The sequence below is a fragment of the Martes martes genome (genome assembly GCF_963455335.1).
Source record: "Martes martes genome assembly, chromosome: 8".
In the NCBI taxonomy this organism is placed as follows: domain Eukaryota; kingdom Metazoa; phylum Chordata; class Mammalia; order Carnivora; family Mustelidae; genus Martes; species Martes martes.
In genome coordinates this window covers 54,528,302-54,541,281 of record NC_137895.1, presented here as the reverse complement: position 1 = coordinate 54,541,281, position 12,980 = coordinate 54,528,302, and the positions used below count along the sequence as shown (strand labels likewise).

At 38.4% G+C, this 12,980-nt stretch overlaps 1 protein-coding gene across 1 annotated transcript; it reads left to right on the top strand.

Moving 5' to 3' along the window:
• Positions 1-11,810: 11,810 nt before the first annotated feature.
• On the top strand, positions 11,811-12,740 carry LOC308347064 (taste receptor type 2 member 46-like; the record flags this gene model as incomplete). Its single annotated transcript, XM_080810227.1, has 1 exon — positions 11,811-12,740. The coding sequence occupies one exon, from the start codon at positions 11,811-11,813 to the stop codon at positions 12,738-12,740; it is 930 nt and encodes a 309-aa protein (XP_080666353.1).
• Between the last annotated feature and the right edge of the window lie 240 nt (positions 12,741-12,980).

Sequence of the window (12,980 nt, the reverse complement as noted above, 5' to 3'; positions counted from 1 at the left end):
TTCCACATATAAGTGATAGCATGCATTACTTATCTTCTCTGTCTGGTTTATTTCACTTAGGGGAATGCCCTCAAGGTCCATTTGTGTTGTCACAATTGATAGGATTTCTTTCTTTCTAAATGCAGAATAATATTCCATTGTATATATACTTGCCACATTTTCTTTATTCACTGATCTGTTAACAGACACTTAGGTTATTTCCATACTTTGGTTCTTGTGAATAATGTTGCAGTGAACATGGGAGTACACATATATTTTTGAGATAATGATTTTGTTTCCTTTGGATAAATACCCAGAAATGGGAATGCTGAATTACATGGTAGTTGTCTTTTTAACTTCTTGAGGAACCTCCATTCTGTTTTCCATAGTGGCTCTACCCACTTACGTTTCCACTAAGTGTACAACGGTTCCCTTTTCTCTACATTCTTCCCAAAACTTATCTCTTGTCATTTTAGTAATAGAAATTCTAACAGGTGTGAGGTGGTATCTCATTGTGGTTTTGATTTGTATTTCCCTATTGATCAATGATGTTGAACACCTTTCCTGTACCTGTTGGTTATTTTTATGTCTTCTTTGAAAAAAAATGTTTATTTAACAACTTTGCTCCTTTTAAAGCCAGATTATTATTTTTTTATTAATCTGTATGAGTGCCTTGTATACTTTGTATATTAACCTCTCATCAGATCTGTGATTTACTCTCATTTCGTAGGTTGTCTTTTCATTTGTTGATGGATTCCTTTGTTTTGCAGAAGATTTTTAGTTTGAGATAGTCTCATTTGCTTATCTTTGTGTCTGTTGCCTTTGTTTGGTATTAAATCTAAAAAATCACTTTGCCAACACCAGTATCAAGGAACTTATCATTTTTTTTTCTAGGAGTTTATGGCTTCAGAGTTATGTTCAATCTTTAGTCCATTTTGAATTAATTTTTGTGTATGGTGTTAGACTGGAATCTAATTTAATTCTTTGCATGTAAATATCCTATTTTTCCAGCACTGTTTATTGAAGAGACTTTCCTCGCCCCATTGTATGTTCTTGGTGTCATTGTCCAAAATTAATTTTCCATACATACATGGGTTTATTTCTGCACTTACTATTCTATTCTATTGATCTATGTGTCTGTTTTCATGCCAATATCATTCTGTTTTGATTATTATAACTTTGTAATATAGTTTGAAATGAAAGTGTGATGATTCCCACTCTATTTTTCTTTCTCCAGAGAGTTTTGGCTTTTCAGGGTCTTTTGTGGTTCCATACAAAATTTAAGATTGTTTTTTCTATTTCTGCAAAGAATGCCATTGGAATTTTCAAAGAATTGCATTAAATCTGTAGATTTTTATGGTGGTATGGACATTTTAACATTATTGATCCCTCCAATCCACGAACATGGACTATTCTTCCATTTATTTGTGTCTTCTTTAATATCTTTCATCAGTTTATAGCTTTAAAGTATAGATTTTTAACCTCCCTGGCTAAATTTATACCTAAATATTTTATTCTTTCTGATGCTGTTATTATTGGGATTTTTTCTTAATCCCCCTGACCAATAGCTTGTTTTTAATATATAGAAACATAACTGACTTTTCTATATTGATTAGGTCTCCTGCATTTTTACTGAATTTATTAGTTCTATCTTTTCTTGTGAATTATTTATGATTTTTTCTATATAATATTATGTCATTTGCAAACAGGGAAATTTTACTTCTTTCTTTCTTATTTGGATGTTTTTAAATTTCTTTCTTGCATAATTGTTCTGGCAGGGGCTTCTAGTATAATTTTGAATATGACTGGTAAGAGTGGGCACTCTTGCCTTATTCTTGATCTTAGAGGAAAAACTTTTTTTTAAAAAATATTTTATTTATCCACTTGACACAGAGAGATCACAAGTAGGCAGAGAGAGAGAGAGAGAGAGAGAGAGACGGAGGGAGGGAGGAAGGGAAGCAGACTCCCTGCCAAGCAGAGAGCCCGATGCGGAGCTTGATTCCAGGACCCTGGGATCATGACCTGAGCCGAAGGCAGAGGCTTTAACCCACTGAGCCACCCAGGCGCCCCAGAGGAAAAGCTTTTAACTGCCACTGGACATGACATTAACTATAGGTTTATCATATATGGCCTTTATTATTTTGAGATCTGTGCCTTTTATACTTAATTTGTTGAGAGTTTTTAATGTGAAGGAATGTTTCATTTTGTCAAATGCAGTTTTTGCACCTATTGGGATGATAATATGATTTTTATCTTTCATTCTATTAGTGTAGTATGTCACATTTATTGATTTGCAAATGTTGAACCACCCTTGCATCTGAGGATTTATACCTCATGGTGTATGATCCTTTTTTAAAAATTGAGATATAACTGACATATGACATTGTATAAGTTTGAGATGTACAATGTGTTGTGTTAGCTAGGTGTGTGATGAATTGGATGCTTTGTTTAGTGTTTAGTGCAGATATATTTACTACTATTTCTTCTTAAGGAATTTACATCTTTATCAGTATATAATGATCTTCTTTGTCTACACTTACGTTTGCTTTAAGATTCTTCATCTATCTTCACTCTTTTTCATTCTTTCTCTTTTCTTTTTTTTGAAAAAGATTTTATTTATTTATTTGAGATAGATAGTAAGAGAGAGCATGAGAGGGGAGAAGGGCAAAGGGAGAAGCAGACTCCCCGTGGAGCTGGGAGCCCGATGTCCCCATGCAGGACTAGATCCCGGGACTCCAGAATCATGACCTGAGCCAAAGGCAGTTGCTTAACCAACTGAGCCACCTAGGTGCCCTCTCTTTGCTTTTCTGATTAAATGATTCAACTGCTCTGTTGAAGTTTGAGTTCACTGCTCTTTCTTCCTCTTTACTTGTCTTATTGAACTATTTGAAGTTTTTAGTTCAATGATTTTTATACTTCTGCTCCTAAATTTCTCTTTGGTACTTTTTATTATTTTCTATCTCTTTGTTCTAATTCTTTTTTTTTTTTTTAAGATTTTATTTATTTATTTGTCAGGGAGAGAGAGAGAGAGTGAGCACAGGCAGACAGAGTGGCGGAGAGAGAAGCAGGCTCCCTGTGGAGCAAGGAGCCCGATGTGGGACTCGATCCCAGGACACTGGGATCATGACCCGAGCCGAAGGCAGCCACCCAACCAACTGAGCCACCCAGGAGTCCCTCTTTGTTCTAATTCTTATTTTATGCATTGTGCTCCTGACCTCGATAAACCTCTTTACAAATATGAGTCTGAACTCTCTATGTAGTAAATCACTTATCTCCATTTCATTAATGTTAGTTTCTGGAGATTTATCTTGTTCTTTTCTTTGAAACATACTCTCTGGTTTCTTCATTTTCTTTGACTATGTTGGTTTTTACACAGGAGATAAAACAGCCACCTCTCCTACTTTTGACAGATGAGCCTCATGTAGGAGATGAAACTCATGCTCAGCCTGGCATGAGAACCTCTTTGCCTCTCAAACCTGTGTGATTGCCCAAGCTGTTGCTTTTGTTTATAGTGGCTCCCTGTAGATGAGTGTGTGTCAACACCTGCCAGTGTCCCAAAAGCTTGAGAAATACCCATATGGCTGTTTGGGTTCCCAGATGAGTGCTAATTGTTTGCCCCTTTAGCTCCCTAATACAGGCTAATTGGAAACCCAACTTTTATGTGCAGCTGTGCACATCAGGACATGAGATATGCAGTCCAACTCTGATCAGGGAGAAACTGCAAGCTAGGCGTTTTTGCCTACTCACTCTGTGCTAAACCAGAGGGAATAATTACTATGAGCGACTGTGCACCCAAATATATCCATCTCTGTGTTTTGTGCAGTCCTGGGGGACTCATGAATGCTGGGTGCTGTTAGTTCTCAGAGCTAAATGATTTGAGGGCTAACCCCTTAGATGGCAGGTGCGAAATTTGCAGTTCTAGATGTGTGTACAAACTCCTTCCAGGGAGAAGTTGGCCATTTATTTTTATTGTTGGAGCAAGCCAGGGGCGAATGCCAGGGAAATATCACCAGCTTTTTTGGTCTCCTGGGATGATCCCACTCAGCACCTAGATACTAGATAGGTAGCTGGATACCTTCTAGATACCACAGAAGCTGACCTATCAGGGATGCCTGGGTGGCTAAGTTGGTTACCTTGGGATTGAGTCCCTCATCGGGACTTCTCGATCAGCAGGAAGCCTACTTCTCACTGTCCCTCTGCCTGCTGCTCCCCTGCTTGTGCTCTCTCTCTCTGACAAACAAATAAAATCTTAGAAAAAAAAAAAAGTTGGCCTATCAGGCAGCAGCTGTATGCAATTAAACCTCGTAGGGAATCACTAGGAGATGAGTTTTTTGCCTGCCCCCTCTGTGCAAAGCTCAGGGAGGATGGCCACAGGAGGTGGTTGTGCACCCAGTTAACAACAGCTTCTTTGTTTGCTACGGTCCTGTGGGATTCATGAATGCAAGCCTTTCATGAATGCAAGTTCCTTTATCAGAGGAAACGCAGCGTGGAATAACTTGATGGTAGAAAAGACATTCTGTAAGTGCGTAGATCATCGTTTTGGCAGAAGTATTGTGTACAGTGAAGGCAAATCCATATCCAGAGTAGCTCTCTATTCCAGTAAGAACAAGACATTGTCTCTTCCTTGACGGAAGCAGGCCAATATAATCAAAATGCCACCAGATAACTGGCATTACTCTGGGGATCGCTCTGGGGCATAGTGCCATGTCTGGGACTCAGCGCTGCTCTCTCTTGCTGGGAGACTGGACATTAAACAGTGGCTGTTGTGAGCAGAAGTTCCTGTTACTGAGCCCATGTATAATCTCCACTCCTGCCACCATGGCCACGTTGTTCATGAGCTCATTGGGCAAGAACAGAGTGGCTGAGAAAAGAGACTGATATATTCATAGACACGGCATCTTATCCCTTTAATTCTTAAAATCCTCCTCTTTCAGGTCACCCGTTGGTGGACTTTCAAAGAGGACACAAATACCTTCACATTTTATGCCTATTCAGAGAAGTCTGTCCATAAACATCTTCCTCATATCTTCTTGTCATTAGTTTTCTAATCATGTTCCCTCCAAGCCCTTGACTACCCAGCCAAACCATTGGCCAAAACGCATGAATGAGTATATAATTGAATATCTGTCCATTTCTCCTCTTCAGCAAAGGCATATACAATCAGGTACAATGCTTGGAATTCTGCCTGCTGGAAGGATTTCTTTTCACTGCAGTCCTTCAGGGATGTTCTAGAAAGGGGTTGTAGTGCCACAGTTGTCCCCTTTGGGGTGATATCTGCATATTTGATAGAATCATCTGTAAACCAGGCCCAAGTCCTTTCTTCCTCTGGCAACTGATCGAAGACAACTCCCTTTGAGGCCATAGGTGCAGATGGGAGAGAGAAAGAGTGCAGCAGAGTGGGGGTGGGGGGCACGGATATTTGCCACTTCTTTGTGTAACTTATTTGTGCCTTTAGGGCCTGCTCAGGCCCAATCACATATATATCACTTCCATTTGATGATGAATGTCACTGTCTGTGGCCAAATTTATGGTTTAGAGGGTCAGATAATACCCATATGTGATGGAAAGCTCAGTCACATGATAACTCGGTTACCATAGTTAAGCATTCAGTCTCTACTAAGGCCCAGTAGCAGGCCAAAAACTGTTTCCCAAAAGGAGAGTAGTGAGCTGTGGAAGATGGCAAGGCTTTGCTCCAAAATCCCGAGGGCCTACACGATGATCCTCCTATAGGGGTCTGCCAAAACCTCCAAACAGCTTTCCTCTCTGCTGCAGCCACTTCATATAAGAGACTTTGTAGTCTGTTCTATAGACAAAAATTTCTTACTCATAGTAACAGGCAAAGGCTTTATGTCTATTGCAAACAGAAACACAGAAGGCTTGCTTTTTTGTATAACATCAGCCCCAGGACAGAATAAATCTAGAACACAAAAATTCACTGTACAGTTGTAAAATTCACTAATACAGACTTCTTCTTTCCAGAAGAAGCAAGATATATATATATATATATATATATACACACACACACACATATAAAAATATATATTTTTTATATATATAAATAAACAAAATCATAAATACATATATATGTATGTATATATGATTTTGTTTATTTATTTGACAGAGAGAGACACAGCAAGAGAGGGAACACAAGCAAGGGATGTGGGAGAGGAGAAGCAGGCTTCCTGATGAGCAGGGAACCCAGTGCGGGGCTCGATTCCAGGACCCTGGGATCATGACCTGAGCTGAAGGCAGACGCTTAATGACTGAGCCACCCAGGCGCCCTTTGAAGCAAGATATATTCTTGCATAAACAGATTAAAAAAACAAACTAAGTAACTAACCAACCAGCTGTGGAGCATTTCCCACCTGATGGAAGAGAGCTCTTCTCTACAAAATAGACCAAAACACTAAATTCTGAATCACTGTCACTATATCCACTTGTTATTGCTGTGCGACAGATTACCAGAAATTTAGTGGCTTAAAAAAAAGCGAAAAATTCATTATGTCAAAGTTTTGTAGGGTCAGAAATCTGGGCAAGACTTATCTGCCTCAGGATCTCAACAAGCTAAAAATCAACATTTTGACGGTGTAGCATTCTCATCTGCAGGCCTGACTGGAGAAGAATCCACCTCCCAGTTCACGTGGTTGTTGGCAGAGTTGGTTTTCTTGTGGCCCTTTCCACAGGTACTTCATTCCACCACTGCTTCCTTCTTTAGGGCCCGCAAGAGTCTCACACTCAGGAGAGGCCCAGCCACTCTTTTGAAGCTTAATCTGATTACATCAGGCCTATGTAGGATAGTGTCCTTTTCAATGATCTCAATATCAGTTGATTTTGGGATCTTAAGTATCAGCAACCACCCCTTCATGCTGGCCATATTCTGCAGGCTAGAAATAAGTCACACACTTAAAGCCACACTTAAAAGGAGGGATTTAGGCAGGATGTGAACGTTAGGGTGTGGTAATCATGGGGAACATGGTAGGGTCTGTACACCACAGAGGCCACAAATAAGAAATAGTTTATTAGCAGTGCACAAATTAGAACCAGAACCAAACTCACTCAGCATTCAGAATCATAAATAAAAACCCAGATTCAGGAGCACCTGGGTGGCTCAGTGGGTTAGGGCCTCTGCCTTTGGCTCAGGTCATGATCCCAGGGTTCTGGGATGGAGCCCCGCATCCGGCTCTCTGCTCAGCAGGGAGCCTACTTCTTCTTCTCTCTCTCTGCCTGCCTCTCTGCCTACTTGTGATCTCTGTCTGTCAAATAAATAAATAAAATCTTTAAAAAAACAAAACAAAACAAAACACAGATTCAGGAAGAAAAGAGAAACATAGAGTGGGTGAAAATCCAATTCTATTGCCAGGTGGGCCTTACTTAGAGCCTGGACACGACATGCCCATGTCTGGGCCTGCAGAGCCCTTCACACACTTCTTTTGGGCCGCATAGTGCCCCTACTTATTTATTTTTAATATTAACTTTAGTGAGGTGTAACTTACATATAGTATAATATGCCCATTTTATGTATGTAATTTGATGAGCTCTATTATATACCTCCTTGAAACAATGACCATGATAAGGTATAGAACAATTTCACCACCTTCAAAATTATTCTGTTCTTTTGTGATCAGATTCCAGAAACTACTTTTGTCCTTTCTTCATTTTGCTTGTTCTATAAATCATACTGTATGTATTCTTTTTTGCCCAGCCCAAAAAAACATCATAGTTTTTTGAGACTAATTCACATTGCTAAGTTTATTTCTTTTATTGCTAAGTGGTATTTTATTTTATGGATAGTCCATAATTTGTTAATTCATCTCCCTGCTGGTGTATATCTAAGCTGTTTCCAGTAGTAATGGACTCTAATGAGTAAAGTCTGTATTAACATTCTTGCTAAGGTCTTTTTGTGGACATATGTTTTTATTTATTTTGATTAAATAAATATATGAGTGGGAGAGCTGAATTGTTGGCAATATGTATGTATAACTTATTAGAAACTGTCAGTCATGGGGTGCCTGGGTGTCTCAGTGGGTTAAAGCCTTTGCCTTCGGCTCAGGTCCTGATCCCAGGGTCTCAGGATAAAGCCCCGCATCGGGCTCTCTGCTCAGCAGGGAGCCTGCTTCTCCCCCCGCGCCCCCCCCCCGCCCTGCCTGCCTCTCTGCCTACTTGTGATCTCTGTTTCTGTCAAATAAATAAATAAAATCTTTAAAAAAAAAAACCCTGTCAATCAGTTTTCCAAAGTGGTTGGTTTATTTTACACTCAACAGAAATATATGAGAATTCTAGTTGCTTCAGATCACAGTCACAATCTAGCATGGTCGTTTTCTTTAATTTCAGCATTCTTGTAGGTTTGAAGATGTTTACATTTGCACTTCCCTTATGGGTAATGATGTCAAGCAACTTTTTGTTGGTTTATTGCATCTTCTTTTGTTAAAGGTCTTTTGAAATCTTTTGCTTATTTTCCTTAAATTGTGATGTTTTCTTTGTATTGAGTTGAAAGACTATTTAGTATATACACATATATTTAAAAAACAGTCCTTTGCAATATATATATTGTAGTTATGTTTACATATTTATATATACTTATATGCATACATATATATGGTAAACATTGTAATTTTTTAAAGATATTATTTATTTGTTTGACAGAGAGAGAGAGCACAAGCAGGGGGAGAGGGAGAAGCAGGTTCCCCATTGAACAGAGAGCCCTACGTGGGGCTTGATCCTAGGGTGCTGGGTTCATGACCTGAGCTGAAGGCAGATGCTTAACAGACTGAGCCATCCAGGCACCCCTGTAATTTTCTTAAAAGTGTCTTTTCATGAAATATAATTCATCACTTTTTTTCTTTTCTGGTTAGCTTTTTGTATGTGTGTGTGCATGCAAGTATGCATGTGTATGTTCTTGCTAAGAAATCTTGGCTTATCCCAAGATCACAGAAACATAATCCAATTATTTTCTAGAAGCATTATTGTTTTGTCTTTTATACTTAAATCTAAGATCACCTCAAAATAATTTTTATGTGGCTTGAGGTAAAAATTGAAGTTCATTTTTTCGCCACACCATTATCAGTTTCCCAGCATCATTTGTTAAAGATAATTTTATTTCTCATGGAATTGTTTGGTTCCTTTGTCAAAATGAACTGACCATACATGTGTGGGTTTATCATTAGATACTGTTTTGTAATCTACTGATCTACTTGATTAAGCAAAACACAATACCATATTGACTTAATTACTTTAGGTCCGCAATCATGAAATCAGACTTGTATTTGTAGAGCAAATGTTTTTGGTTCTGATATACTTCAATTTGTTAATATCTAAGTTTTATGCTCGTGCTTTTGGTATTATATCTAAAAGGTCTGCCCAAAAGAAGTCTATAGAAGTTTTCTCCTATGTTTTATTTATTTATTTAAGATTTTATTTATTTATTCATGAGAAACAGAGAGAGAGAGAGAGAGAGGCAGAGGCAGGCTCCCCGTGGAGCCTGGAGCCCGATGTGGACTGGACCAGGGCTGAAAGGCAGATGCTTAACCGACTGAGCCACCCAGGGCCCCTCCTAGGCTTTATTCCAGAAGTTTTATATCTTAAATCAATTTTAAGTTAATTTTTGCTCATGGTATGAAATAAGGGTCTAGGGGCACCTGGGTGGCTCAGTCCTTGCGTGTCTGCCTTCCGCTCAGGTCATGATCCCAGGGTCCTGGGATCAAGCCCCACATCTGGCTCCCTGCTCAGCAGGGAGCATGCTTCTCCCTCTCTCCCTCCCCCCGCTTGTGTTCCCTCTCTTGCTCTCTCTTTCTTTGTCAAATAAATAAGTAAAATCTTTAAAAAAAAAAAAAAGATGGGCCTAAAATGAATTTTATTTATGAGGATATCCAATTTTCCCAGCATCATTTGTTAGAAAAATGAGACATCATCTCTCCCATTGAATTGACATGATACCTTTTCTGAAATCAGTTAGCTATGAATATTAGGGCTGATTTCTGAACTTCGGTTGTGTTTCACTGATTCATATATGTCTATCATTCTGTGAGTATCACACTATTTTGATGAATGCAACTTTCTAGCAAGCTCTGAAATCAGGAACTGTAATTTTCCAAATTTGTTCTTACTTTTTAAAAATTCTTTTAGGTATTCTGGGTGCTTTGCATTTCTACATACATTTTAGGAATAATTTTCACTTCCTGCAAGAAATTTGATAGGGATTGCATTGAATATATAGATCATCTCTTCACCTGAAAAGATTCTTCTCTTGCTGGATTTTAGTTCAGCTGGTTCTCCTTCCTTGCACAGCTCTGTGATGTATTTAAAACAGAATTTCAACAATTTTTTACCCTAATCCCAGTTATTAACAGGAGGAAATCTCGCTTTTTCAACCTGCTACTTTGTATTTGTCAATGGAGGTTCTTGCAGGTTAACTCTGAAGCATGGAATAACACAGGATCAAATAACAGTCCTCCAGGCCTGCTCTGTACCGGAAAGGTAAAAGGAAAAGCACTTTACACAAATCATGTACTAACTCCTCACAAAGACCACCTGAGGAGGATATAATTGTCTGCATTTTATTTGATGATTTGACTGAGGCAGACAGTAATTTTTTTTTAAAAGATTTTATTTATTTATTTGAGAGAGAGAAAGTGAGAGACATAGCACGAGCGGGGGTGGGTGGGGGACAGTGTGAGAGGCAGGCTCCTTGCTGAGTGGGAAGTCCCATGTGGGGTTCAATCCCGGATCCCAAGATCATAACCTGAGCTGAAGGCAGACGCTTGACGGACTGAGCCACACAGGTGCCTGGGCAGAGATTAATTTTAAAATAGATTAGAAATATATGATGCAAAGAATCTGGGTTTTTCCTTCCTGGCAGTCCAACTCTAAGATCCTCTGCTAAAATGAATTATATTATAGTATAAAAGCTGGAACTGAATAAAATCCGAAGGTAGAGGCTAATTTTAACATCTATTAATCTTAAAATATTAAGTAATCAAAAATGAATCAAACTGAAAAGCAAACAGAATATTTATAGATAGAGAAGTCCAGACTCAACAGTGGAAAGTCATGTTCTTTTGAAGTTTCCAAGGGATATTTAGAAAATTTCTGAATGTTTTAATCAAATAATACTTAAATATTAAATAGACTCAAGAGAGAAACTTAATCAAAGACTTAACCATGAAAGATATGTTTAGTAACTACAAATAATGGAGTAAAAAGCCTGAATGAGAGTAAAGATGGATTTAAACCTAGATGACCTCCCTGAAATTCATTTTCCATTTTGAAAATTATAGGACACCAAATGTCTGGCTGGCTAACTCAGTAAAGCATGTGACTCTTGATCTCAGGGCTGTGAGTTTGAGCCCCACATTGGGCATAGAGCTTTATCTAACAATTAAGATACTGTATATTGTGTTTTGGGTTTTTCAGTTTTACTATACAACAAATAGAGTTGATGAACACAAATTATGAAGAGGTTAAATAAGAAAAAAATGGAAAAACTCTGAAAGACAATACGGCTTTATTTGCATGTTAGCAAATGAGAATTCAGCTTTCATTTTAGCATCCATTATGAGTTTTCCAGCCTACAGCAAAGACATAAGGTGTATGAATAGAAGTTAATTTGAGCTGTTTGAGGAATAACGATGGTTTTTCATCAAGACAGCGTTGAGCTCATCTATTAGCATACCCTGGTGCTTTCCTGCTTGACACTGATCACAGAATTTAAAAGAAACAAGAACTTTCCTGCACATTCAGAGATCAGCAGCCTATAGAACTTAAGGTCAGAATATTCAAGGAATCACAACCAGTGACATTAGACTTGACTTTTTGGTTTGTTTTTCTTTCTAGACATGATAGCTTTACTACTGAACATTTTCACTGTCCTCATGATAACAGAATTTGTTCTAGGAAATTTTGCCAATGGCTTCATAGTGGTGGTGAACTGCATTGACTGGGTCAAGAGACAAAAGATGTCCTTAGCTGATCAAATTCTCACTGCTCTGGCGATCTCCAGAATCAGTTTGCTCTGCATAATGTTAATAAATTGGTATGGAACTGTGTTGAATCCAGATTTAATTAGCTTGGAAACAAGACTTCTGGTCAATATTGCGTGGACGGCAAGCAATCATTTTAGCATCTGGTTTGCTACTAGCCTCAGCATATTTTATTTGTTCAAAATAGCCACTTTCTCTAGCCTCATTTTTCTTCGCCTCAAGTGGAGAGTTAAAAGTGTAATTCTTGTGATACTGTTGGGGTCTTCATTCTTTTTGGTTTTTCATGTTCTGGTGGTAAGCATATATGAGAAAATGCTGATGAAGGAATATGAAGGAAACATCACTAGACAATCCAGATTGGTGAACATTGCACGCCTTTCAAATATGACTGTATTCACGTTAGCAAACTTTGTGCCCTTTGTTATATCCCTGGCATCTTTTCTGCTGTTAATCATTTCCCTGTGGAAACATCTCAAGAAGATGCAATCTGTTGGTAAAAGATGCCAGGATCCCAGCATCAAGGTCCACATAAGAGCCATGCAGACTGTGATCTCCTTTCTCTTGCTATTAGCTGGTCACTTCCTGACTCTAATTGTCACTGTCTGGAGTTCTGAGCGGCTGCCGACCAAACTGTTCTATATGCTTTGCCAAACTTTTGGATTTGTGTATCCTTCAAGCCACTCATTTATCCTGATCTGGGGAAACAAGAAGCTAAAACAGGCCTTTCTGTCTGTTTTGTATCAGGGGAAGTACTGGCTGAAAGAACAGAAACTCTCAACTCCGTAGACCAGTTAGAGGTGGCATTGTGTATATTCTGAAGGTTGTTAGCACTTTATACCTCCTACTGGTTTACCCATAGTGTATGTAATTGAGTAATTTTCAGAGTTTTACTTAGAAAAGTCTTACTTAAGCTTATCACATAAAAGTATATATGTGTATGCATGAAAAATGTAAGAAAGATTGGAAATAATATACCTTTGCCGATTTTTTTCAGGTAAACCATCTAATTATGCATATTATTATAAG